Source organism: Geospiza fortis, unplaced genomic scaffold (genome assembly GCF_000277835.1).
Source record: "Geospiza fortis unplaced genomic scaffold, GeoFor_1.0 scaffold221, whole genome shotgun sequence".
In the NCBI taxonomy this organism is placed as follows: Eukaryota; Metazoa; Chordata; class Aves; order Passeriformes; family Thraupidae; genus Geospiza; species Geospiza fortis.
This window is the reverse complement of record NW_005054395.1, coordinates 324235-351189: the sequence shown is the minus strand read 5'-3', so window position 1 is coordinate 351189 and position 26955 is coordinate 324235. Positions and strand designations below refer to the sequence as shown.

The window sequence follows — 26955 nt, the reverse complement described above, 5'->3', positions numbered from 1 at the left end:
ATTTCTTTCTGCACATTCTGTAGCAGCAGCAACAGGAGGGGAATCCCCCTCCCTCCGCCGCTTCCTTGCCCGGCATGCCGGCACTGCCCCGCTGAGACGTGCAGAGTTTTGGGGTTAATTTGCGCCTGGCCGCCCCTGGAATAGAGACTCTCCGGATATCGGATCGGTCGGGGTTTGTTGTCTATGTCGTGTTGGGAAATCTGGTGGAATTTTTTCTCGCTCGAGGAGGAAGAGCCCGGTGTTGGCAGTTGGCTTCGTGATCTTTTTTGGAGGGCGAAGAAAGGGAAGGGATCTCACTTGAGCCGTGCGGAGAGAGAGCTCGGACATGTGTTGTCAGCACATCTGGGGAATACAGTCTGCAAGTCCGAAAGGAAATTTGCTGGGATCGTTCAAACTGCGATATTGATCTTTGTTATTTTTTTTCGCCGAGGGATGCACTTGGCATGAGAATCGGAGGATGGAAATTGTTTGGGAGGTGCTTTTTCTTCTGCAAGCGAATTTCATCGTCTGCATTTCAGGTATGCGGCAAGCACAGAAAGGGCAAGGGAGCAGGGGGAGATACCGTACAGGGTTCCCAAGTGTCCCCTTATTAAAGGGCAAGAGGAACAGTTAAACCCAGGTCAAAACTGTAGTTGAAAAATCCGTGAACGATGTAGTGTGAGCGGGTTGTGACAGAAATCGACTCTCATCACTTCCCTCTCCCCCATAATTCCAATACATGTGTCTTAATTATCGTTCATTCGTTGCAGTAGACAATACGGTGTACTGATAAAGAAGATGCTTATAATTCCCAGTGTACCTGATCGTGATAATTATTTGCAACATTGCCGTGATCCCAGAATTTCATATCTCTTGAAGTTCTTAAGCTTGGCTGATGTGCAGATCCTGAAGGGTTTGTGGTTTGTTGATGGAGTTGTCATGTTCTGGTGCCACAATTCAGGGTCTGCAAAGGGTAACAGTAAAGTGGCTCTGCTTTTAAAATGAGCTTTAGTGTGTCTGTGCTGTGAATTATTTTTTTTTTCTTAAAAAAAAAAAACCATTCAGGGAGCCTCTGTGCTGGCTGGGATTTACAGCTTTATTTTAAGCTTGCAAAGATTGCTCTCCCTTCAATTTTTAGAAAGTCAGGTCATTTCAGTTGTCACCAGAGCTTGTCCAATTAATGAATAGGCATGGCTAGTTGTCTAGCATAAAGGATTTGAACAATTTATTCTTGGGGAAAAGACTCTCTTTGACTGCAAAAGCCCTAGCTCCCTTGTTAATTTGTCATGTTGGTCATGCTGGAATAATTACATTGCGGGAGGCAGGAGTGGTGAGGTGGCCAGTTTTCTGGTTTGGGACACTTCAGGGAACCCCATGGGTGTGCAGGCTGCCTGCATCTCCCGCTGCTCCACTTCCCACAGGCTGCCTCTGCCCTCTAGCCATTGCATAAGTCCAGAAATGGGAACACAAGCAGCACAAGCAAGACACTGCTGGAGGGAGATCCAGGGTCCTGGTGGGCATCTCAGTGTTCAGCCTGGATGTCCGTAAGGAGAGTTAGCTCCAAAGCTCTCCTGGGACCATGCAGAGATTGGCCTGGGCTGTGTCCCAGCCACAGCCCCCTGGCAGCCCCACTGCGCTTCCTGCAGCACCTCCCAGTTTATCCACCCCTCGAGCCCCTGGGCCGGGCACACATGAACATTGGGGGCTCAGCATCCCTGTTAATTTGTCCTGCCTGCACCTGCCCCAAAGCTCCTTTATTCCTGAGCAAATAACATCGCTGTCAGCCCACAGTGTGCGTCAGCCTTCCTTTTATCCCTACAGACTGGCACCATCTGCCACTAGGCACGCGGGTGACACTGCCAGCACCCCAGGCTGACCTTCCACTGGTGCCCATTGGTACCATCAGAAAAATTCTCTCGCTTTTTAGAACAGCAAAACCTGCTGCCTCTTGTCATTGAAATCTCACACTTATCTGTTTAGCTCAGTGGGATGTGCCACCTGTCCAGTGCTCCTCAAATCAGATACTTTTTAAAGTACCACAAGTGAGAATAGCAAGCTGCAGCTCACCGCTCTCTTGGCCATTGTGACAGTAATATCCTGACACAGAAAGAAGCTGTCCCATTCTGTGCAGCTGCTTATGCCATGCATTTAGCTGACAGTGTTCCTTGAGCTCTTGCCCTCCTTTCCTCTTCAGACAGGGGAGCCCAGGCTTCTGAACCAGTGGGATCAGTCCTGCAGGGGCTCCCATCGCTCTCCATCTCCCTCTAGCACTAATACCTGATACTGTACACACTCACACCATGTTTGCTTGCTTTTTCTCTTTTTTCTTCCTTTTTTTTTTTTGGAGGGAATGAAGGGGATGAGTGAATGGTGGGATGCTTCTGCCACATGGTTAAGGCTGTGGTTTCAGATAATTTTGACCACACAGAGGATGTATACATGCTTCAGTCTTGTTTTCTTTTTTTCTTTTTCCTGGGGATTTTGGGTTTTTTTTCAGGATTCCTCACTATCTGTCGTCTTAGTAAAAAGGATTAAGATCTGTAGATATCTGAGTGGCACTAATGCTCTGTATGTTGCCTCTGCCATCCTTTTTACACTGGGTTTTGTAGCAAATTATCTAGCTGGAATGTCTGGATAACAGTGCAAGTAGGAGATGTCATGAAGCCTGTTAAGGGATTGCCTCAGCACAGGATTGCAGATTGTATTTTAGCATTTCGGCACTGGTCATTCATTCAACATGTTACTTAAAAAACTCACTACTTGAGCACTAGTGCTGCAAATTACTGGAATGTGAATTAAGGAGTGTGGCAGTATTTTTTTTTCCTTATTCATTCAGTTGTTTATTAAGTTTATATAACATTTAAGTATAAATTATGCTGAATGTAGCACTTGTGCTGTGTTTATTTAAAATTAGTAATGGTGAAGGTATACAGTTGACTCTTTGGTGTCTTACGTTCATAAATTATTGGAGACTTAGTATATGGAAAGTAATTAATCTATTAAAAAGAGGTGTATATATATTCAAAATATTTTATACTTAATTTTTTTATGAGTCAGTTACTTGTGCGTATGAGAGATTGATTGTTTTGGAAGAAATTATGCTGAGATTTAGAAGTATTTTTTTTAATTACTGGCTCTTCCATGTGTTTGGGAAATAATTTATCTGTGAACTTTGGGAACAATATTTTTATTTTCTTGGCATACTGAATTAAGGCTTTTGCTACTTGGAATTGCTTGTTTGAAAAGAGAATCTAGTTTCCTTGTGCAGATGCAAATGCGAAATACAAACAGGCTGAAGGACCACAAAAACCATTTCTGTCCTTTAGACAGTAATGAAAGCCCTTGCTTTCCTTCAAAGTCATACTTAGTCCTTTGAGTTGTAGTTTCTGGGAAAAATAGTCATTATTTGTATTATGACTTTTGATGTTTTGTCCTTTTAATGATATTGTTCAGCACAGAAGGAGCACAGAGCAAAGGAAGTGAAGATGTCCTGTGAACAGAATGCTGCAATAAGCCCTCACTAGATATTGTTCCTTTGAAGATGCAGATACTGCTGGCACAGGAATTAACACTGTTTACATACAAAGAAGATAAGAGTTGTATGATGTCCAGAATTTCCTTCCTGAGTAATAATTGCACCAAATATGAACTAGCATCAGTGTTCTCAGGTGGCTGTCAGCTTCGCTTACACAATAATTTGTATGAGCCATAAGGAAGGTTTTCTGTGAATTTAAATACTAGTAATCGATTTCCAGAAAAAAAAAGCTAGGAAGTTGTTGTCAAAACTTTGCAGGATTCTTGGTTAAATAAGAAAATGAAGTTGTGTGAAGTTGTTAAGAGGATTTCCATGTGCATTTTCTGTTAATACATCAACAAAATTATTTCTAAAACCTGCATGGTCAACATATTTGTGCCTTCCTATGAATTGATATACTACCTCTTCTTGGTTTGGCTTCTGGGAACCAGTATGGATGAAAGCTGTCTTGTTATTTGGAAGTATTTTCATCCTTTGCCATGCTGTCAAGGCACATGAGGCCAAATCCTTTCTATGATGCACCTTCTGTGGCCTATTTGGCAGCACACAAGTGCCATAAATCATGTATGGTAAACAACTGAGATGGTGTACAAAAACCCTCATCTATCCAGGAATTCCAGTATGTATTGAGCATCTGATATGGCATCTCCTGTCACTGAGGACTAGAGGTGGATTTGGAGCACATTCGCACTTCATTTTCTGTCTTGGAGCTTCTGCAGTCTCTGAGCTCTTAATACCTGGCATAACACAGAGATGCCCTGTATGAACTCTAAATTATGCCAGGGCTGGAATTACCTGTGGAATCATGGTCTGTAAAGTCTGATAACTCTTCTTCTCATAGCATTACACAACCTGAGATTATTCAGACAGAAATATGCTTGTAGATGAGAAGCGTATCAAAGCTCTAACATTAGAACAGTGAATGGTTCATTATGTTAGGACAAAAATGTTGAAACCGTGTTAGTTATCCTCAACTAGTGTCACAGAAATAGCTTCTTCTATCACTTTTTAAAGTAAGATATGTAATATTCTAGGGAAAGGAATATAGCACATACATATAAATATACACACACACACACATATGAAAGTGAGCACTAGGCATAAAGGAAGGTGTAAGTTGTAGAGGGTTTCTGGTAACTAAGAACTTTACCCATTACAGTATTTTTTTCCTGCTTTAATACCATCTCCAGAGCCTCATGTCTGTGGGAAAACCTTCATGTCTGCCTGGAGTTTGTTGGTGTTACTGAAAATCCACATAGATTCAGTCTGCTTGCTCACATTCACAGAATGGAGGAACCATAGGTTGGATCCAGAGACTCTCAGTTCCTCAGCTCTGGAATGCTTTCTCACTTTAGTGATTTTTTTTTCCACTTTCTCAAAAGGTGTGAAGGTGTTTCTGCTTGAAAATTCTATGGAAATAGCCTTTGAAGTCTTCTGTGAATGTCTGTTTTTACCTTTTTTTTGTGCGTATCTTGTATTTTTTATCATTTTATTTTTTTTATTGTTAGTTTTCCAACTAGGGCGTGACCAGATAGGCACTAAAGTGCTGGAACAACACACACATTTTTCGCTTATGTTAAGGTAGTAGAAGTGAATGTTTATAAACAGTTTTTGTGCATATTAGGCTGAGCTGTTTTCCATCCAATAAACTGGTGGAAAGAAACTGGTTATTGCTGCTATTCTTTTCCAAATCTCAGTGATGTAGATACCCAGTTTTCAAACCTCTTCACTTTGTTGTGTTGCCTCATTGTAATCCAACTGAACTAGATACCAAGCCTCCGAGATAAAATTATTAAAATAAGGAATCAAACCCCACTCAAATTAAGTGCTCTCAATTTAAGGGTGCTCTTTAAAATGCAGCTGAGGCTATCAAGAAATTTTGCCCTTGACATTTTTGGAAAGTTCTCAGTTTTTAATTCTACAACAGCTAGATTTTAAATATAGCAAGGATTGAAATGGGTTTCCATTTGCATTTTGAATATTCCTTGCATATGAATGAACAAGGAATTCCTGCTCTCTCTAAAAGATTGAGTTTTTTCTCTGTTGCTATTGGTCAAAGTGTCACTTTCTTACTTGGTTGAAAGGTGGTAATTCAGCTGAGGAGGAAGTTGCTGTTTTCATCATTGCTGATTGTTTATGACTAAACATGGCAAAGACTGAAGGGGATGATTGGCTCATCTGGGCTGTTAATAGAGAACTGTATAAAACTGTTCTATCACTATCTCATTACCAACTCAAGCAGCAGACAAAACTAGATGACAGTCAGTTATGAACAATACTGAAATACTCTGTGTTATTTTTCTCCTGTCTTGTTTTTATCTTTTCTGCACACCATGTTGGGAAGAATAGGAAATAGGGATCAAATTGTAATTGACTGGATTAGAGTCAACACTGTACAATGGGACTGCATTTCCATTGTAATGCAATCAGAAAGTACAGTTAGCAAAAAATTGCACTGCGGTAAATAAATTGAAACTTTATTTGTAAATAAATGGGGAATAATTTTTTTTTCAAAGGATAATAATCTGGCATTTGAGAGAGGGGAGGCTTTACAGCTAAACCTATTTGCAGCTGAATTCAAAGTTCTAGAGTATTTTATTGTTGGTTTTAACCATTGATAGTTTAAAAGCTGCGAAGGGTCTTTTAATGGAATTTCTTGGAGATAAAACAGCAAGTTATTATTGTCATGAAAATAGAGGGCTGAAACATGGTAGACCTGTATCCTGTGTAGTGCCTTTCTGGTGAAGTAGTGCCACATTCATGCACATGGGTGTTCATAAGTGCAAACTTCCAATTTGCCATTATGGCAGAATTTGTCATGTAGTGCTTAGCAGGTGACAGTTGAGGTAAAGGTAACCTATATTTACATCCACCCTAATAGTCCTTGCAACTCCCAAAATGTTATAAAGGGCTTTGGTGCTACTGAGATTTGGGCCTTAAAAATTGCAAAAATTGAACTATCAACAATGAGAAAAGCTTTAGATGGCAGGTGTCTGTCCCCCTGTAAACTGTCAGGTAAAGCCCTTCAGGATCACAGCCCTAAAATATTAATTTACTTTTACTCATCTTGGAAAATGGAAGTTGATCAGTTTCCACATACATTGCATTCTGAAATCAGTGGTCAGAACTAAAGAAATAACTTTCATTGTCAGATGTATGTTTCCTGATGAAAACATTTCTGTTTTGAATTCATGAATCGGTAACATTTGTATTTCTGTAGTAAAAACAGCATTAAATTTAAATGCCCCACAGTTCTTAACTTTTCTGATATTGTTGCCATAAAAATACCACAGCAGCTGTAAGCCGCAAACAACTAATTAGGATGTACTTTTTAGAAAAATACTAAAATAAGCATACAGTCTTTTTCCCTCCCTTGATCATTAGTCCTTAACTTGGTCAAGCTTTAAATGTGGAATGGAAAGAGTCGTGCACTGAATCGACCAAAGCGACTTCTAAGCACATGCATGGAGGAGGCAGCTAAGCAACGTTATCCTTTTTATTTTCCCCTCTAAATGTGTTGACATCTCTATGTTTTGGAAATAGCATTTGAGTAGATGAATTTAGAGGGAAACGTGGTTTCTGAAAAATCATCCTCTTGTCATTTTTGTGGGTTGTTTCCAATTTAAGTTCCTTCCTGCTGTTAACTACTATACAGCCCTGTTCTGCTTCAGGAATAATCCTAAGAGGATTTTTTGCTTTGCCAGCAGGACTCCTATGGATTATTAATGCTAAAAGAAAAAGATAGTGAGTGCCAGTGAAGGGACTTTAGTACGTGTGACCATGGAAAACAAGTGTTTGAAGTGATGTTGAAGTGGCTATGTCCTCCAGCAAGCCCTACCATTCCCAGTAGGATGGTGTTTGGGTAGTTAAAGGAGCAGGTCAGGAAGGGTTCCTGCTGCCACAGCTGAAGTTTGTTTGGCAATTTGACATTCTTGGGCTGCTAGAAAAAGCATTAACTTTCATTTGCATCATGGCAGAGAAAAGAAACTTCAGGAAAAAAGTGGTGCTGAAAATTTATACCTGCTGGTAAAAAAGGATCACAGTACTTCAGTAGTGTTGCTGGGAGTGAAATTTTATGCAGAATGACCTCTTTGTTTCTACATCAGTGGAATGCCACATGACTTGGACTTGAGGCCTCCTATTTCCCACGTGGGAAGTGGCAGTTATGGAAGGGAAGGGCTGCTGGAAGGGAAAGGTGTTTGAGGGACCTTACGATTGTCCCCACTGCTAGAAAGAAAAGGAGTTTAACTGACCTTATGCTGGTCTTAATCCTGCTTCTGGGGTGTGTGTAAACACTTACTGACAGGAGAGTTTTCTGAATGGGACTGCTTGCCTTGGTTTTTCTAAGAATGAAATGTATGAATGAAAGAGGTTTGCATTACATTTCAGTTTAAAAAAATTTATAAAGGGTTTTGGTGTCAGAACTTGGAGCAGTGTGCAGGGAATATACAGTCCAGGGTCACATAAGGACCCTAGTTGTGTCCCCTCACGGGCTGGATCCTCCTTCTCTCTTTGCCTTTCTACTACAAGGTGTTTTTTATCCTCATTATACATGCAGCGAAGTTATTATGAGATACGGTTATGGCGTACACAAGAATTAAATAAATTAGAATAAAATTGCTTTCCAGGAGTTAGCATGATATTAAGGAAAAGTTCAGATCCAGACAAGGTTCCTCCATAAATGTGTGTTATTTAAATTCTGTTTAAATTACTGAGATTCACTCCGTTGGTCTTTTTCTGGTTCTGTTTGGGCTGTGAGTAACGAGTGGGTTCCTCCAAGTACAGCACTTTGCTGCCTCGTGTTTCACATCCCCTCAATGTGGGTGTAGGTGACAACACACAGTAAAGGGCACCAGAGATTTTGGTCCTAAATTTTCTCTCTTAAATTAGGTCTCAGCAGCCCAACAGGTTCCTTTCTGTACTGCTGGAATTCTTGGATACTTGAATTTTCTTTGAGGGTGAAACCTCACCCCAGGGCATTTTGCCTATCATGTCTAACTCCTCCCATTTTTTATTTTGCATTATAATCACCTGGATTCAACATACGTGGTGTTTTGGGATTTTTTTTCCATATTTATAAGCATTATCTTATTGTCACAGTTTTTTGTACCTGCTAGAAAACAAAGTAATCTATAAGGACTCCACAGTCTCCTTTTGCTTGCCCAGACAATTCTGAGGGTACTGTGTGGCAGTAATTCCAACTGGAATTTCAAGTTATCTGCAGATGCATAATTTTTTATCTTCAGTAGCCCCCCCTAGCACTCTCTTCAAATTGTTAACAATTCATCTTTGCCAGTCTGTAATTGTACCTTTGCTCTAGAGTCATAGGTATTTAGCACACGGTGAAACAGGATGAAAAATGCAGTAATAAATAATATGATTTATTTTATTAGGTAGCATAAGTATAAAAGCTAAAAACTGAGTCATCCTCTTTACATTTTATTCTGATACCTAACAGCCAGATTCAGCAAAATGCAAAACTTAGAAGATATGCTTAAGTGTTCTGCTGAATCTGAGTCTTAACATATAATTGTATAAGACAACTTAGATTAAGGATGTGCTGAAGTGCTTTGCTGAAGCAAGGAGTAGCAGTGGTGTAATACATGAATAATACAAAATCTTAGGAAAAGCCCAGCTAAGATGAGCAAAAATTTTCATAATCTCTCTTTAAATTATACAGTTGTATGGAAAATAGGCTTTTATCTGGGTAAAATAATGTCAGTTCTTTATGTGGTAAAGCAAAGATGCAGGCTTTTCTAGGATGATGAACACAGCAAGAGAAACTGTACAATGAGAATTCATATAAACTGGATTGTATTTTGTAAATTCTCAGTGTATGGATGCCCTGAAAGAAAGAGACACCATCTTCCACAATAGTAAACACAAACCAGAAGACTAAAAAGTGAAATTACAAGAGGTGAATTGTAATATGCAATGCTTTTTATATGTGAGTTTCTGTTCCACTTTCTTCCCAGCACAGATTTTAATTTTCTCTTGATTTGACCTCAAGTCCTGATATAAAGAGGACATTCAATGGAATGGGAACTCACCACTCACCAGGTGGTACCTACACAGATGTTTGGGACACCTCATGCTAGTTCTGTGCAAGCAGCTGGCAGAGAATAGATTAGATAAGCAGAGTTTAGTCAGACTGAGAGAAAACTGTTTGGGGGGAAGATGTAAAATACTTGAGGATCTGTTCCTCTGTCTGGGACCAAGCAAGGCAAACGTGTCCTCTCCACTGCTAGTGGCATATTCAGTCTGTGTCAGCAGAAAAGTTCCTCATGTTTTAAATAGGGTAAGGCTCATTTATAGTATTATGAATCAATTTCTGCCATACACAAAAAAGTTTTGTACTATTTATAAAAACAGCTGGATGTCTCTGCAGTACATTTACATCATATTTATGTGTTTGGATTGTATCTACCAAAGGGCACAGAGCTTGCAAACTTTCTCCTTTCTCTCCTCCAGCCCTTGTTCAGCTTTGGTGCTACTTAATGCTTCACAAACAGCAGCAAGTAACTCTCAGAACTCTCCCCTTTTTAGTTCCCTGCTCTGTGTAACTGGGACCTTCTGTGTCTGCTGTGTTTTTATGTTTTTAAATATTTATTTACTTTGCAGTAATAAAAGAGTGTTTCCGACTACAAGGTAGTCAGCATCTTACTTTTAATGCTCCTGAAAAGGAACCTATGGCTTAGATTTCAGGCCACAGGTAGCAACAGCTGAATTTAAATCCTTTTTGCAAGATGTTTCTTTCAATGACTTCTTTACTGATATCCTGATAACTCTTGTGTGTGACGATGGTCACAGGGGTTCTTGGATTGGGGAAGAGACGAAGGATCTGACTCCGTGTTTCAGAAGGCTTGATTTATTATTTTATGATATATATTACATTAAAACTATACTAAACAAATAGAAGAAAAGGATCTCATCAGAAGGCTAGCTAAGAATAGAAAGAAAGGAATGATAACAAAGGTTTGTGTCTCAGACAGAGATTCTGAGCCAGCTGACTGTGATTGGCCATTAATTAGAAACAACCACATGAGACCAATCACAGATGCACCTGTTGCATTCCACAGCAGCAGATAATCATTGTTTACATTTTGTTCCTGAGGCCTCTCAGCTTCTCAGGTGGAAAAAATCCTAAGGAAAGGATTTTTCATAAAAGTTGTCTGCGACAGTTGTGGAGGACTAAATGATGAAACGTGTCTGTATTGCTTAATATTGTCACATTAGTGATCATTTAAGAATTGATTCTAGTCACTGAATTATCCAGAAGTTAACATCTTTGGAATAAAGCATTCTTCTATTTAAAAGCAGAGTATATGATGTAATACTAGTGCATTATTTTTAAAACTCAAGTTTTTTGGATGTAACTTTAACTGATATTATATAAACTGTACAGAAATAATCTCCTGGCATTTGCCTAGGATGACAGTTGTCAATTTCTACATGTTTATTTAAAATCTTATGTAGAAAATGAGTATTTGTTTTCAACAATTTTGTGTTGTATATTTTTCCAGGAAAGAAAGAAAGCTTTGCTAATATAGGCTGAAATGAAATGCAAAATAAAATCCTAAAAATCAGCTGTTAATTCAGGGAGATAGTGTGCAGAGGAATTACTCTGCCATAAATGTTGGCCTAGAGTTTAGTTAAACATTAAGCAGAGGTCCCTTGGTAAATAGTCCCATTAGAAATGTGCCATGACCTCTGCAGTGGGGATGAAGGTATGGAAGAGGACCATGCTCAGGAGCTTTACTAGTCACGTGTCAGAATGATTTTCAATCACTTTGGTTATTGCTGGATTAAAATTGAGGCTGCAGAGATTAATGGTCTGTTGTTACTAATCCACTGATCCTCTGTTCCTAGACCTTTTAAATTGACTGAACCTATAGATTGTTAAGTAACTGAGAGATATTTATTTGTAACAGTTTTAACTGTCTTTCTTCATGTTTGGTGTTAGCAGTATCTTATTATTTATTGCTCTATGAGACTGATGTTGGCTATTCTTGAATGGAAGTGAACTTTATGCTTTTTAATTTCCCCTATTCTATAGCATAGTAAGAGTGTTTCTCTTACTAATTCACATTTCTAATAAATGTGGATGAAATGTTACATTGTTTAGATATGAGCTGGCATTAGTGGAAACTAAAATAAGAAGTACAGAAATTAAATGTTGGATTTACTTTGTGGTACAACTCTCCCTAACTGTTAAAACAGCCCGTGTCCCTTCAGTCTGTCTGCCATTAACAGGGGTGGTTGTCACCACAGGTGGGTTTTACTGACATTTGAGGATGTGGCCAAAGTCAAAATGGCTCTTTAAGCTTTTGCAGAATTACATTTTCTAAACTAGCAGAGTATTTGGAGTGTCAGGGCACAGGGTTTTTTGCAGAGATCTAGCACAGTGAGACAGAATGTCTGGACTTATTTTCAGTATTTAATTTCTGTGCAGGTATAAAAAAAATCTCCAGGTAAAAAACAATGTACAAATTTTTAAAAATGCCAAAGACACAGAGGAAAAAAGTTATGAAACAAGTAATCTGTCTACTGAGATATGACGTAAATTTGGACAGTACAGTGCAGTGGTTTGGGGTTTCAGCAGGGGTCTGTAAATAAGAGTTTTAATAGGTCTTCATCAGTACAGTATGAGTCAGACAAAAGTTAGGGCAGAGGGACTAGACTGTGGAAGAAACCAGACTGGTTGTGGCTGGGAGAATTTGAGGGGCATTTAATCTGTAGGAATGTTTTTACATGGGGCAGGGAGAAGGATGGAGCCACCTTGTGTGTGTGTTTTGAACTCAATTTTCCACCTCTTCATGGAAGACTGAGAATTGAAATTGTTTTTGGCTTTCATGTGTTTGCAGTTTGGTGCCATGCCCCATGCTAAAAATAAAGAAGAATTTGATTTTGAGTTCTAGAAGAATGCAAAATACAGTTTTTCAAAAATTATTTCCTTTGATGAAAGGAGCTGAGTACCTGGTGCTTGCCAAAGTGGTGTGGGCATACACAATATGTGTATGACATACAGAAGGGGTGTACTATTTTTGTTTTGATTGAATAAATAATGTCAGTCTAAACAACAAGGTTTGGTGTTTAAAGTTCAATGTGACTGTCTCCTTAATAGGAAACACAGTTGTATTATCACCTAATTATATCTTGCTCTGAATGTGGTTTTGATTCCTGTCTTTCTGTAATTAAACAAGCAGGGATTTTTTTTTGCCTTTTATTTCTCTGCAGAAGTTATGAAACAGTAGTTTTTGTGTTTTAACTGTACTTGGAATAATCTGCTTGGAAAATGGAAGTAATGTCTCTTTGTAACTTGCATAAATTAATAACCCATTAAAATCACTGAAAAATAATGCATTTCTGATTCAAATGGTCAGTATTTAGTAAAATTTGATTATTGTTAAATTACTACGAGTGTATTCTTCATCTTTATACTAGCATACAGCAAGGTAATATGCCTTTAACATTATAATTGACTTAAACTCTGCCAGGGAATTCCTGGGATTAAAATAAACCCTTTATCTCCTGCAACCATCTTTGTTTCTGAACCCTGGTGACTTGGCTTATTCTTTTGCCTTCTGGTTATCTCAGTTAATAGTATGTCTTGATTAAGGACTGCAAGGCGCTTTTACATCTGTTCTTGTCACAAAGCTTTGTAGGATAAAGTAGGCCAAAGATACCTCATCATGCAAACTATGGACGTCCAGATATGTATGTCTGTCCCTACAGATTTAATATTGTGTTCAAATAAACCTGGGACTGTGGAAGTAAACCCAAAGCACTAATATGAATTTCTGGCAAGCTTTCTTGAGGAAGAAGAAATTAATAAGACTGAAATGTGTATGACTGGATGAAGAAAATAAAGGTTTTGTCCTATCAGCTATGAGGAAATACTGTCTTACTTTTTTTGTATAGGCAATACTTTATGTAAATCAGTATAACTCAAAAAAGCTGTTCTAGTTCATTAACAAAGTAGTGAGCCCAGAGTTTGGATCCTGCAGATTCAGGTCCTGAGATGTGGCATTTTTCCAGGCATTTTGGTGAGCCTGATATGCTCACTAGCTCTGTTAACCTGAATGTTTATTGCCTGGTTAAATCCAGGTGTAAGACTGACTTAAATATTGCAACTCTTGCAAAATAAATATGTAGTTTGCTCATTTCTGGGAATTTGTTTCTATAGCAGTCATACATAGAAAACCCAATTATTGATGGTCCATTTTTCTAAAGCTTCTGCCATCTCATGCACTTCTGGTATTCCTGTTTTTTTTCCTCAGTTGCTCTTCGAGGCAATATTAACAGATGGCAGGCATTGCTCATTAAATCTGCATCTACACCTCTCCAAGGACTGCAAAAGATGTTGGGAAACAGACTATGTTACTGTAGCGATTGCTTAGAAGCCTGGAACTTACTGTGCTGTTCCTATGCAGTTTTCACTGTCAGTGGATTTTGAGCTGTTGCTATAGACTATAAATACATTGGTGAAATGATTCTAATTTAGCCAGGTATGTGTATCCATCTCCCTCATTTTTTTCCTTCTGCATCTGAAATGAATTTCCATTTTCCTGGTGGCTACTAGTGGTAAATCGGCTCTCGAATCGGCCCTTTCTGAAATAGCCTTTTCTAGTGCTTTTTTCATTGGGATATTAACATGTTATTTTAAACAACTTGTCTAATTGTCTTCACCAATGCAGAAATGTTGAGCTCCTAAATGTGATATGAGGTCCATACTGCCACTTAAAACGAAACAATTCTGTGAAAGGGATCATGAAACTCATCATAGACTTTTTTTTAAAAACTCTGTTTTGAGACTGATAAAAGAACAAAAGCAAATTCTCACAGATTGAGTAGAATGTCTGTGTTTCTTCCATACTTGCTGTATTTGTGCTTTGGCAGTGTCATAGTCAACAGCTCTTCCCTTTAACCTAAATGACTTCTTGCTGGACATAAAACCTATGTATCTGTAGCCTTTAGTGGCCTGTTTCCATTTCCATGTCACCTGAGCTGCTTTTCCTTTGCCTTGAGGTTACTTTCTCTATAATGCTGAGATCTTCTTGCTGTTCTGTCCCCAGTTGTGACACTTTGAGGAGGTGAAATACAGAGATGTTCCACTGAGGCTGTCTAACCCTGGATGCGTCTTTGCCAAAGAGGCTCACTCTACTGTGAGTCAAAAGGGCTTCATGCCAGTGTGGAATTCACCTTCCATATGTTTCTAAATTGATGGGGAGAGATGCAGAAACCCAACTAGCAGATAAGAATTCTCATTTTGTCTTCTTGATTGCTCTGATTCGGAACTAATGGGGTCCGACTGGCAATCCCAAACACATCAATATAACCAGAAACTTAGTGCTCCCTTCTTGTTCCTCTGAAGCTTTTATTTTCTTTAGTAAAGTGCTGGATCAGTAAGGTTAAGTTATTGTTGATTTCCATGATTCATGGAGAGTTAGGATTTAGTTCACGTTCATTTCATAGTTGACCCATGTTAGGGATAAGGAAGCTCAAATGCAGTACTGCATTAAGTGGCAATGAAATGCAGTAGGCAATGAAGGCAATGAAATCTACCCCTACCATTTTTACAGAAAGAAAACAACCCTTCTTTGTCTGACCTAGGCACAGCAAGGAGTAAAAATCAAGTACTCTCTCATAGAATTCTGCATTTGTTGTTTATGAGTTTTTGTTTTCTAATGTTCTGAAAGCAAAGGCTGAATAAAAAGGTATTTTAAATTAATAACAGCTTCAATAAAGGCCTACAAAATACTGTTTAGGCAGTCCTAGGATGAAGTTAGCCTGGTTTGTATTAATTTAGTTTGTTTATTTGGAAGATGCTGAAGTGAATCCAATTAAACCAATCTAAATCTCTCCAGTACAATTTCAGGGCATAGACAAGAGGATTGTCTACCTTATATGCACATTTTTTCCTGGCAATTCACAATATACTCAAGGAGATTTGCAATATGAAGGAGCCATCTAAAGTAGCAACAAGAAAATAAGAGATTTTTTTAAGTTCCCAGCATCAATAAAATGAAGAGTGGGATACTGAAGAGTGGAATAAAGCATTCCTTCATATACAGTTAATAGAAATTGTGTCCCTAAGCAGGATTAATACAAAATTAATTGATATTAATTGTTAATTATTGAAATGCCAGTGATGGGGTTTTTGTCAGGAGCGCAGCAGGACTGATCTTGTTTCCTAAAGGTACAATATAGGAAATGTATCAGTGCTTCATAATTTGAAGTAATAAACATGAGAATTGAAGGTGCTCCACTGAGTAACTGGAATACTTAAGCTGTGCTTAGCTCTTCCAGGAGTCCTGCTTCTGATCCCAGTAAAACCAGACAACTGAAGTTGTCACCACTAACTTTCACTCTACCGAAATTGGACTCTGGGGCAGCAAGTGACTTTCACCTAAGGTATTTCAAAACTTAGGCAGTTTGAGGTGATTGACTTTCATTCCTGAGCATAATTTTCTCCTCACCATTGTCTGCCATTGCTTGCACCCCAACCCTGTATTCTGTATTAAGAGAGAAGAAGGACATGGGGAGATCAGTGAGGGATCCTCCTTACTGATAAACTAAGAGTATTTGGTTGTGGAGGTTGAAGTAGAAGAGTGGAGAAACAGATAAAAGAATGAGATACAGATTAATAGGGAGAATGCAAGTAATGGAAGATAGCACTGAGATTGGGTGTTCCGTATTGTGCTTCGCCAGAAACAAATGAGAAAGAGCATTGATGACAGTCCACTTTTCTAATTGCTTTTGGTTCTGGTCCTAAATAGTTAGGAATTGGATTGGTAGCTCCCATAGGAACAAGACAATCTCTTTGTCTGAAGAGTCAGAGAGATAGAGGTGTAGAGACCCTGACTGTTCAGTCATCAAATCTTGATTATTCTTTTAAAACCTTTTACTTAGAGCACAGAAGCTGCCAGAATATTTGAAGACAGAATTGTTAATAACTTAAATGCTGAAGTTCTTCACTGTGTTGCTGTTGACCTTTGAAGAGTCTGACTGCTTACTGAGATTATTTCATTAGTATTTGCACATTGACTTCCTGCCAAAAAGTCAATCTGCTTTTCCTTTGCATGGTTTTGTTATTTTGAAGGTCTTCAGCTGAGAATAAAATCTGCTATGTAACAAAGAGCTGACAGAATCAGATGCTTGCCAGTGAAAGCCTTCCCAGGTACAGCTTTGGTGAGGCTGAAATATGGCAAGTGTTTTATGTGGCCTCCTTTGCTTGTGCCTTACCTAACATCCCTGTTGCTGAAGAAAGGCAACAGTTGGTTTTAGTTCCCGCTGTCCCCAAGAGAATCTTCTGCTTGCTATCTACAGGGTAGAATTTATTTGAACTTGGGACCTTGACTTTGCTTTTGTTCTTTTATCAGCCTCAAAACAGGTTTGTTTTTTTTTTTTTAAAGATGTCAATGATGAGCTTAATGATCCCTCTCATAGAGTTGTTTAGTTATAAGTGACATTATGGACCTCATATCATATTTAGGTGCTCAGAATTTGTGCATTGTTGAAGACAATTAGATAAGGAGTTTAAAATGACATGTTAATATCCCAATGAATAAAGCACTAGAAAAGGCTGTTTCAGAAAGGTCTGATTTCAATTCATTTCATAGGCAGAACAAAAAATGAGGAAGATGGATGTATGTCATCTCTTTTTATTCTCTTTCCATGGTTTCCTCCCCAAAAGGAGAGGAAGGTCAAAATGTCACCTGAAAGATCTGGATGAAGCTATCAACTTCCCATAGGCAGTTCAAGATGTCTGAAACATGAATGTCCTGTTTGTTGAGCCTACAGGGCTGAGATCAGTTTTATTTATGATAGACAGAAATTGATGATCCTGTCAAATATTTGGAACTAGAGGACAAAGGTATGTTTTATAACTTACTATTAGGCCCTGGGTTCCACCCTTTAGTCTACAGGCAAGGCCTGCATTCCACAAGGGATGCACTGAAGTAATTCTTATGTTCCAGTCCAGTGAAGTAAACAAACAGCTGCAATCTGCAAATGTTGCAGAATCAGGATGAATTTCAAGGAGAGCCCAATTAGAAGCATATGAAGGCAGCCTAGCCGGTCTCTCTGGACTAGGGCATGCTTGACTGTGGGTATTCATCTGGTGCCTGACAGGATGGAACTCTCCTCCTAATTGGAGCATTTGGATGCTACTACAGCCTAAATGATATTCTGCACAGTAAGTCAGCATAGCTCCACTGATCTTTCTAAATATACACCTGAGTTGTCCTAGCTAGAGACTGCCTCTTCCTAGAGGTGAGAGCAGTAAGGATTACTGTTCTATTATTCCTAGGTTAATGCAGCAGAAGCTCTGGCTCTGGAGATTCCTAAACCTCTACCTGTTATGGCAGGAAGGTATAAAATAAAGGATCTCTCTTTGCTGCCTATATCTGTGTTCTTTTTTCCAACGTTTTTGCTGCTTACTGGTGCAGTTCCCAAACTTGTTTCCACCTGAATCCAGGGCATGGGACAACTGGAGGTGGAATAGCTTTGAAGAAAAAAAGCTGAAAAAGCCAGTGCTCAGCTCAATACCTGTGTCCCCTGGTTCTGTCCATGCTCCTCAAATGTCCTTTGATTGCTGTAACTACCAGTATAGGGACTCACTTCCCCAGGCATATCCCCTCTCCTGCTCCCAAGAGTTCTTCAGTAACCCACTCTTACAGGAAGCACTCATGTCTCATCTGGGTTTTTCCCAGGTTGCTTGATCTCATCTGCTGTTGTTCTTTCATATAAATCAGATTCACATTTATTATGGTTGCAAATATTATGCCCACAGATGCGCACCACATCACACGCATGCATAGATTTGCATATATGAGTGTGATAAAAATGGAGTCAGCATCTGAGGGAAACAGATTTCCTTGGTAAGCTCAAAATAAAGTTCCAAAGCCTACGTCTTATCAAATGAAGGGCTTTAGGCTAGATTTTGGGATCTGCTATAACTAGGAATGGCTGGGTGAAGACAGTTGTGCTGGGGTGGGCAGATGAGCAGACGCCTGCTGTGGAGGAGACTGTGCCCAAATGAGAAGCTATAAAATGGTGGAAGCAGAAAAAGGGGAGAAAATTAGTTTGAGAAAGTAGTGAGGTGAGGGACAAAGACTGGAAGGAACTCATTTTGTAATCACTTTGGTAGGTACTAAATCAGGCTATTTGGTAAAGGGTTTTCTTCCAAGTTTTCTTTAAAAATGAGAGAAGAAGCAAGTGAGGAATTTGTACATCTTCACAACTAAGATTATCTTAACACTTTAGAAATTCCAATTACAAAGGTTGTGTGGGAAAAGACAGTAATTGAGCACATTATTGTTTTAATGCAGAGGTTGTGGGATGCAGTGAATAAAGCAAGGGATTGCAGGAAGAGGAAAAGATAGTCACAAAGGAATTTAAGATTTATCTAGAGAATAGAATTTTATCACTGTCTCTGGCAGAATTTTTGTTGCATGGCAACGTACTTTAACCACATTTTTTGACGGTGGTCACTAATTGTGTGTTCCTTGTTTCCTGCCTGATTTGGAGAAGTGCTGAGTATTTACAGCTGAAACAGGCCAATGGGAGAAATATTCTATACGTATCAAATGACCTGCATGTCTAAATCCTGTAAAAATATTCATTGGGGCTATCAATTGTCTACTAAAAGGTAGAGAATCTTTCTCTGACTCCGGCTTTCATTTGCACATTTGAATAAAAGGGACACCACCTCTTCAGAAACATTTAGGGAATGAAACAAATATATTGGGAGTTTGAATCGTGTGGTAAAAATCCATTATACTTGTACCTTGATGTGCCAGGAAGTCTGGCTGACGTGGCCTTTCATGGCGCTGCCAGTTGGCTTCGGTTAATGAGCCTTTGAGGGTTTTCTTCAGCACTGAGGGTCTCAGCAGCAGCCCTTTCTCTCTAAGCTCAGTCTTGAGTGACAGAGTGAAGGAGAAAATACCAAACAGCCATCTTAAGGAAAGCATAAAACAAAGCCAGTCCCCCCCTTTTACCCAGCTTTTCTGCTTCCAGCTACGAGCCTCAGCTGAAGTTCTAACAGATCATCTGACCTAGGAACCATAAGGTTCTTCCTAATTGTTGGGTACAGATCTGGGTTCAGATCATATTCTGTTGAAGTCATTGTGGATTTGACCAGATGCAGTAGAGGAGAAAGAAGATCAAACCCTTAACAAGACAGCTTTTGTGTCTGCTCAGCGGAGATATCACAGCCTTGTAAGGAGAGCAGTCTTCTTGTTCACTGTGGTTTAGAATAAAGGTTGGGAACCTTTTCCATCATGAAGTCCAGACAGGTCTTTTTGATACCTTTTTTAGAGGAAAGAGCAAACACTAAAATTAATCTCATTTTTGTCATGTTACTGTAGGATACTGTTAATGTGACTGTGGACCTTATGTAACTAAGGGGCTACATCCAGCCCCTAAAGTGCTGATTAATTTGTGTACTAAGGATCACAGACCATCCACCTCTACTAATGCATGGAAAAGTATTAACAAATTTCTATATTAGCCTTTTATAAAAGGATACCAGCATGTGTAGGAGGTAAGTAAAACATGTCCTGTTCTCATCAATTAGGAATGACTGTGGTTCTTACTTCAAAGCCTGGAGAAGTATAAGCTATTAAAGCAGTACTTTCTACTTTTACAATACCTTTTAGTCTAATATCTCAAAATATTTTCTACTACTCATTATATAGAAATAAAGAGATGCTGCTGCTCAGGGTGTACAAACCTCTTGGTAGGTCAGAGACAGCTGACTCACAGTTCACTGCCAAATCAGAATGGTCATGCTTTGCACTGCATTTCACAGAGATAACTGCCTAGACAAACTATGAAGTAATGAAAAAACTGCCTTGAGGGTCTAGAGGCTCACAGGTCCAAATCTTGTATTATTCTTAATGCAGATTTATGCGAGGCAGGGCAGCTTGGAGCTAGCTGATACTCAAAATAGGGTAAATTATGCCAGTTTTTATTACACTACTTAAACTCAATACAGATGTCTCTGTTGAAATTTTAAGTGGATTCTGACCTCATTTATGCTGATTTATGGTTGAAATTGTGTTTGGAGTAGTGACACTAACCCTGCTAGTACTGTACCAGTTTCTGTTGACTGACTTCATGTGAATTGATTGAGCCCTTCTGGGTGTCCCCACAAGACTCTGACTTCATTGAGAAACAGTGCTAGGGAGAAGGATGATGATGAATGTATTACGAATGATACAAAATGCCTGTTTAGGTTGATAATTAACCAAAGGAAATAGGCCATTTTATGTCCCTCGTGTCATTTATTACTGTCAACCACATTTCAACACAGCACCAGTGCAGATGATGCCACACTAAATTCAAGAATGGTTGCCAAATGCAAATGGACAGAAAATGGTGCTATTGTTTAAGCAGGCTTTTGGAGTCTAGGGTTAATTTCTTTTTCTTAGTTAGTCTGTCTTTAGCATTTCTTGTCATTTTTTTTACAGCTGAAGTGACTGAAAAGTTTTTCAGTGGAGAGCAGAAAGAATGGCACTTGACATTGGCAGTGGCAGGATTTTAAAATTATTGTGCTTTTTGAGACAGTTAAAATTTGCTGACCTTCCAGAACACCTTGACATTTATTCTAATTCCAGCAGTTATCTGTGGATTCCCACTGTGTTTAGTAACAACAGGATGGGGAATGCCTAACATTTTAATGTGTGTTTAGCCTCTGATCTGTGACATGTGTATGATTGTGTATTGAAAATTCTTTAAAAATGTGTGATGAAAAGTGGTTAGTGACAACTTTTGATTATCAATTTAATTTCCAAAATAGAATGTCTAATCTTTGGGGGTTTGTTTTAATACTCAGTAATGTAGCTTGATGGCCCACAAAACCTTACTATTTTTTTTTCTTTTACTCTTTGATGTAAAATAGCTACTTAAGGAATTAAAGGAAATAATATATTGACATGCTTATGTGGTAAAGGTAGAGTTTGCTAAATGCCAGTCAGGCCAAAGTGTCATTTTAATTATGCCAAATATACCAAAAAGTTGAGCAATTGAATAAAATACCACCCAAAGGAGAAAAATTGTTCTTTTACTGTGAGCTGTTTCTGAGATAGGGGAGAGGGAAGAGTGTAGATCTCCTTTCCACTCAAATCCAGTCTACTGTTATCCCTACAAAGACTGTTAGACTAAATATTGCCTTACAACTGCTAGGATAAATATTGAGCATTACTAGATTGCCACTGAAGAAAAGCATCTTTTAAGAAAGCCTGAACTCAAAGTTTATTATTTTGGGATAGTCTCCTGGTTCTTTGGGAGTAAACAGACACTACTTCATTACTATCTGAGTTTGTTCTTTGCACTGTCCTGACATCTCCCACTCACTCAGGCTTGCTTTCTGAGGGCAGAAAATAATGAGCTAGAGTAAATATCATCACCACTGTGTGTGTGCTCCTGGCATAGACCTGCATCCAACCAGCAGAGCTGGGCAGCAGCAGCACAAATCCAGTGCCACATTCTTCAGATCTTCTTCAACCCAGCTGAGGGTTGAAGAAGATCTGAATTTCTTTAACTGAGAAAATCACAGTTAAATTCCTCCTCAGAAAGAAAGGTTCTGATGCAGATGGGTCACAAAAAAACTTGTGTTTGTTCTCTACTGGTGCTTGCTGCATATTTGAAATCATCAGGAGAATTCCTATCAGTTTGAGTGCTTTGGAATGCCCCGGGTGTAAACTGCTGTGAGAGCAACATTTATCAAAGTGTCGTGTTTGGCAGAGTGCTACGTCAGTCTTGTTAAATCTGATTAATCATCACTTGGACAAGAAAACTCTTGGATGGTTGCTGGCATTACTGAGAGGAGAGTTACAGACTCAAGTTCCTTATGCTGTGCCAATAAGAAGACCATAAAAACACATGAATTGGAGAGCCAGTGAAAGAGAACGTGATCTAACTTTGGGAGCTGGAGACACACACAGAAGGGATTTGGCCAAAAGTCTGACAGAATAGTTTGAAGCAGCTGCCGCTTGGTTAAACTATTTGTTCTCCAGTGCAATAATGGGGTCTTCCAAGTGACCTGTATTTTACACTAGCTCTACCATATGATCCCAACAACTTCCTGGGGGGCTAAAAAAAAACCCAAAAAAACCCCCAAAAAAACCCCACAAACAAAAGCAGTTGTATCAACATATTGCTGCACAAAGTTGTGTTGGAGAATAAACAAACAGATGCCATAGACACAGTACCATAAGGGTTTAAGAAAACACATGATTCCTTTTAGGTACATGACTGGATTAACTCCAGTCATGTGGAAGGGTGAGGATGACTGAGTAGCATAAAGTCAGTTGGCATCTTGTGGTACTGTGCTGAGTTTCCTGTGTAGCTGAGGGAAAACCTAGCTTTGTCTCATGCCAGTTGCAGTGAAACTGGCCTGGGATGAAGTTGAAAACTGGGTAAATGACCTTAGTGTGAGATCCTTGCCAGTTCTGTCATTCAGTTTTGACCCTAAGACTCTGCCTAACAGGTCTGAAAATCTAATTTACAGAATCAATAGTACTGTTTGTTGCATAATTGTATGGTCACCCAGCCAGAGATGGTGGACTTTGCTTGTCTGCAGGATTCATCAGCCCTCACTAGGTTTCCCTGGTGGTCACTGTAGAGTTTCATGAATAGCTCAGCAGGCATTTATGCCAAGGGCAGAACCAAGATGAATTAGTTCAATGCCTCCTGACAATTGTAATATCTCTGAGGCTAATGTCAAACTTCCTTATTTTGTGTTGACACAAGCAATATTTTGTTTATTATAGATTAATTTCAGTATTCCAGATATTTATTTAGAAACTGCTAATCTCCTGAGTAGTTTGCGTAGCATTCAGGAAGTTATTTCAAGTGGGCTTGAAGATTTCTGAGGCTGGCTGAGATACTATGCATAAAATTCAGTATATTCTAGTTCGAAGATCAACAGACTGGAAGTAACTGGAGTCAGACTTCTCCTGTCAGCATCATTACTGACTTTTGTGTGCCTTTCCACCCTTTCTTTGGCTTTTTCATTTGTACCTCGAAACTCTTCTTTGTCTGTAAATCCAAGGCTTGAGTGGGAAAGGCTGAAAAATGGGGAAGGAGGTGAGTCCAAGAGACACTGTGTTAGGAATCAGATCTGTAGGTACACATATCTCATTGTTTTGTGTTCTCATCCACAGTGCTCAGTATATGAGGGAGACTCAGCAGGCATTTTTTAATGGATAATCAGGTATGGGCTGGCTGTGTCTCCAGGGTTTGTAGTGTGTTGTGCAGGCAGCTGCACAGCAATGAATTTGCCAGGGTTATTATCCTGCTTTGTTCATTGAAGCATTCTCTGATCAGAAGTTAGTACAGTAAGAATCTTAACTGAAAGAAATAAAGCCACTCCGAATTGGCCTCAATTCAAGGACATTTCCTTCTATTCTGGTATTTTGAAAGCTGGTGTACTGGCCCTTTAGGAGTTAATGCTGTTAGAGTATATTGTTTTGTGCTGTTGCATTGTGGTTGTGGTTTTTAAGGTTAAAATCTATTTCTGTTAATAGATGGAAAACTGTTTAGTATTTTTATAAATTAAATGAGGTAGCCAAGGGAGTATTATTGATGGGCAGGCATCAGAAACTTGAACAAGAGGTGTAAAGCTCTCTGGTCTTCAAAGAACACTGAAAACTACTAGTCATGTCTGCTTTAGATACCCCAGGCTCGAAAGAAAGGAAACACATACATTTAAAATCTGTGACTTGTATTTCCAGTTCCTTGGTTTTTCCCAAGGAAAAATTCTTTTCTCACAAGAAAAAAATTCTTTCCTCTTGCTACTGGAAGAATAAATGATTGCCTGAAACTTTAGTGGATTTTGGCTTTAAAGAAAAAAGACCACCCAGATGAAAAGAGGGAAAGCTTGGAAACCCCTGATGAAATCTCTACAGTAGCATAATTCTCCTTACAGTTCTTTTGAAATAGATATATTTTTAAAATTCCTACATTTGGTGGCTTCTGAATTTTTTTATCTGTATCCAAAGTCTCATATGCCGAAAGACTGGTAGGCAAAGCTATGAGCAACAGGTACTTAAATGAAGGCAGGCTTTTTTTTCTTTGTGGGATTTCTGCATCAGTAATTTAGAAAGCAATTAAAATTCCAGCCCAGAAAAATTAAGAAGGCAGGTTCATCACAGCCAGCATGAAACATCTTCCATCTTAACTTCAGAACTAAGATGGAGAGAGAAAAGAAGCAAATCCAAATTACTGCTTTTGACTCATGACTTAAGTGTTTGGGAAGGATGAATAGGGGACACCCTTGCAAGGACCAGGAAGCCAAAAAGTTGGGCTCAGAAGGAATGCAAGATGCACTATTTCTAGTCAGGAATATTGTTAGTTGGGATAGGATAACAAAATAGTTGCACCAAGTGCCAGAGTAACACTGCTGCCTGAGGAATCAGCCTAGTGAGTGGGAAGGAAATTATTTCTTCCAAGATTAGTGGATAAACTAGATGGATGGTAGAAATACTCTCTGGGCAATAGTCCACAGAACTGCAGGGAACCAGAAATTATTGGCGGGGAGGTATGGAGAGTGATTTTTCTCTTGTCAAGGTTGGGAACATGACAAAGTAAAAAAAAAAGTATTTTAAAAAAGTTCTTTCACATCTTTACCTGACAAGCAGGATAAACAGTGCTTCCAAACTGGTACAATTCTTAGGAGTGTCTTTTGAAAATAGTCCCAAGTATGGGACTATAGAAGCTGTGTGTTTAGGCAATTGGTATGGATACCATCACTGTAATACCTAAGTAGTAATTAATGAATTGGAATGTTGACACACAACATGGCTGGCAACTGGGATAAACAAAACATGTTGTTTTCTTATCTGTCTTGCCTTATTCTGGCAGCTGTTCTGACTAGAAGGTCTTTTCCTCCTGCTCCTGAGTTCCTCCACTGCAAGGTTCAGTTTTTCCATAATGATTTCCCATCTCTTGTTCTAGAAGTCTAAAAAAAGCTTATCTTCCCTTTCTTCTGGGTTTGGATAACTTCTAATCCTAACATTATTTTTTGTATAGGGTAAACACATAGAAGTAAAAAGTATGCTCCATTTTATCCATCAAGGTTACTCTTCATTTGAGCTACAGGTTGGTGAGTGGATTGAGGTGTTGATAAGGTTACTTAATTTTCTTCTCTACTTTCTTACCTTCATGTTGTGTTGTAAATTTAAATTAAGCAAAGTAAGTTAATGCTGGTGACACACAGTGTTCAAGTTTGTCTTGGGCCAGTTTAATACAAATTGGATTCTGGGCTTGCTCTTCATTTTATTAAATGATTTTGGGTTCATTAATGGTGCGGTCGGGAAGCATAACGGCACTTCACAACGTAGCATAGCTTTGGATGATGCAGGGCTAGATTATCTACTGGCTTTTCGAGGACTCTTAAGACTCATTGCTCTAACTTGCCCCAACCATCTCAGAAGCAAATATCCTTCATTAATCTTTTTTCTTGCCTCCAGCAATAAACACTTATTTTTCACAGTTTTTCCAGGAATGTGAGTGAAGAAAACATAAAAAATCCCTATATTGTTAATGTGGACCTTGGACTTCTTTTATAACCTATGACATGTCATTGTTTGGTAGCACACAGAAACAGACCTGATGATGTTAACCTTTTGGGGCAGTTTAAAAGGAGTTTCTTAAGTTCATTGCTATTCCAAAATTCTGCTACACTTGCCATGTATAAACTGCAGTGGTGATGGTGAGGAGCAATTGCAATAAAGCCATACTGTTTCAATTTTCTGTCATAATGCCACTGCCTCAGTGGATCCATAGCTTGGCTTATTGTCTTAACACTAGATTCCTTCTTGATGCTGGAAAAGATGTTATTATATAGTGTCCTGTCTCACTGTAAAAGGGGAACCATGGAGTCTATCTTTTTGATAGATTTCTGGGACGAAAATAAAGCACAAACACGGCAATATTATATCTAAGAACTGTTAATTGATAAAAAGGGTATGTTTTCCTACCAAAGTGGACCAGAAAAGAGAGCAGAGATGGAAAAAGCGAGACGGAGAGAGAAACAAGAGGACAGGGACAGCGTTACTGCAAGAACGCTGGCGCTCTGTCAGCAACAGCTCAGCAGACAGGAGCGTGCGTGCTGGAAGCTGTGGTGAGTCTGCGTGGCTCCCGTGGCGGGCTGGGTGTGATTTCCGAACAGCAGCAGGCTGCGTGTCCCTTCCATCGGCGGAGAACAGGCTGCCCTGGCCACAGGCGCACTCCTGGAGCAGCTGCAGGCCCCAGGGTCGGGGGGCAGCAGCCACAGCCGGGTGCAGGCAGCGACTGCTGAGTGAGGGGAACAGCGGAGCACCAGGCCCTGGCTGGCACTGGGGCCATGGCTGCTCTGTCAGGGAACAGCGGAGCACCAGGCCCTGGCTGGCACTGGGGCTGTGGCTGCTCTGTCAGGGAACAGCGGAGCACCA

At 39.4% G+C, this 26955-nt stretch overlaps 1 protein-coding gene across 2 annotated transcripts in view; it reads left to right on the top strand.

The window, feature by feature from the left end:
• The first annotated feature begins 10 nt into the window (after positions 1 to 10).
• The window catches only part of CA10 (carbonic anhydrase 10), a 212249-nt gene continuing 185304 nt past the window's right edge, over positions 11 to 26955 (top strand). For both annotated transcript variants that reach the window (XM_005425725.2, XM_031060897.1), the window contains exon 1: positions 11 to 518. In XM_005425725.2, coding sequence (XP_005425782.1) covers positions 458 to 518 — 61 coding nt within the window. In that variant the 5' untranslated portion in view covers positions 11 to 457. The remainder of the gene's footprint in view (positions 519 to 26955) is intronic.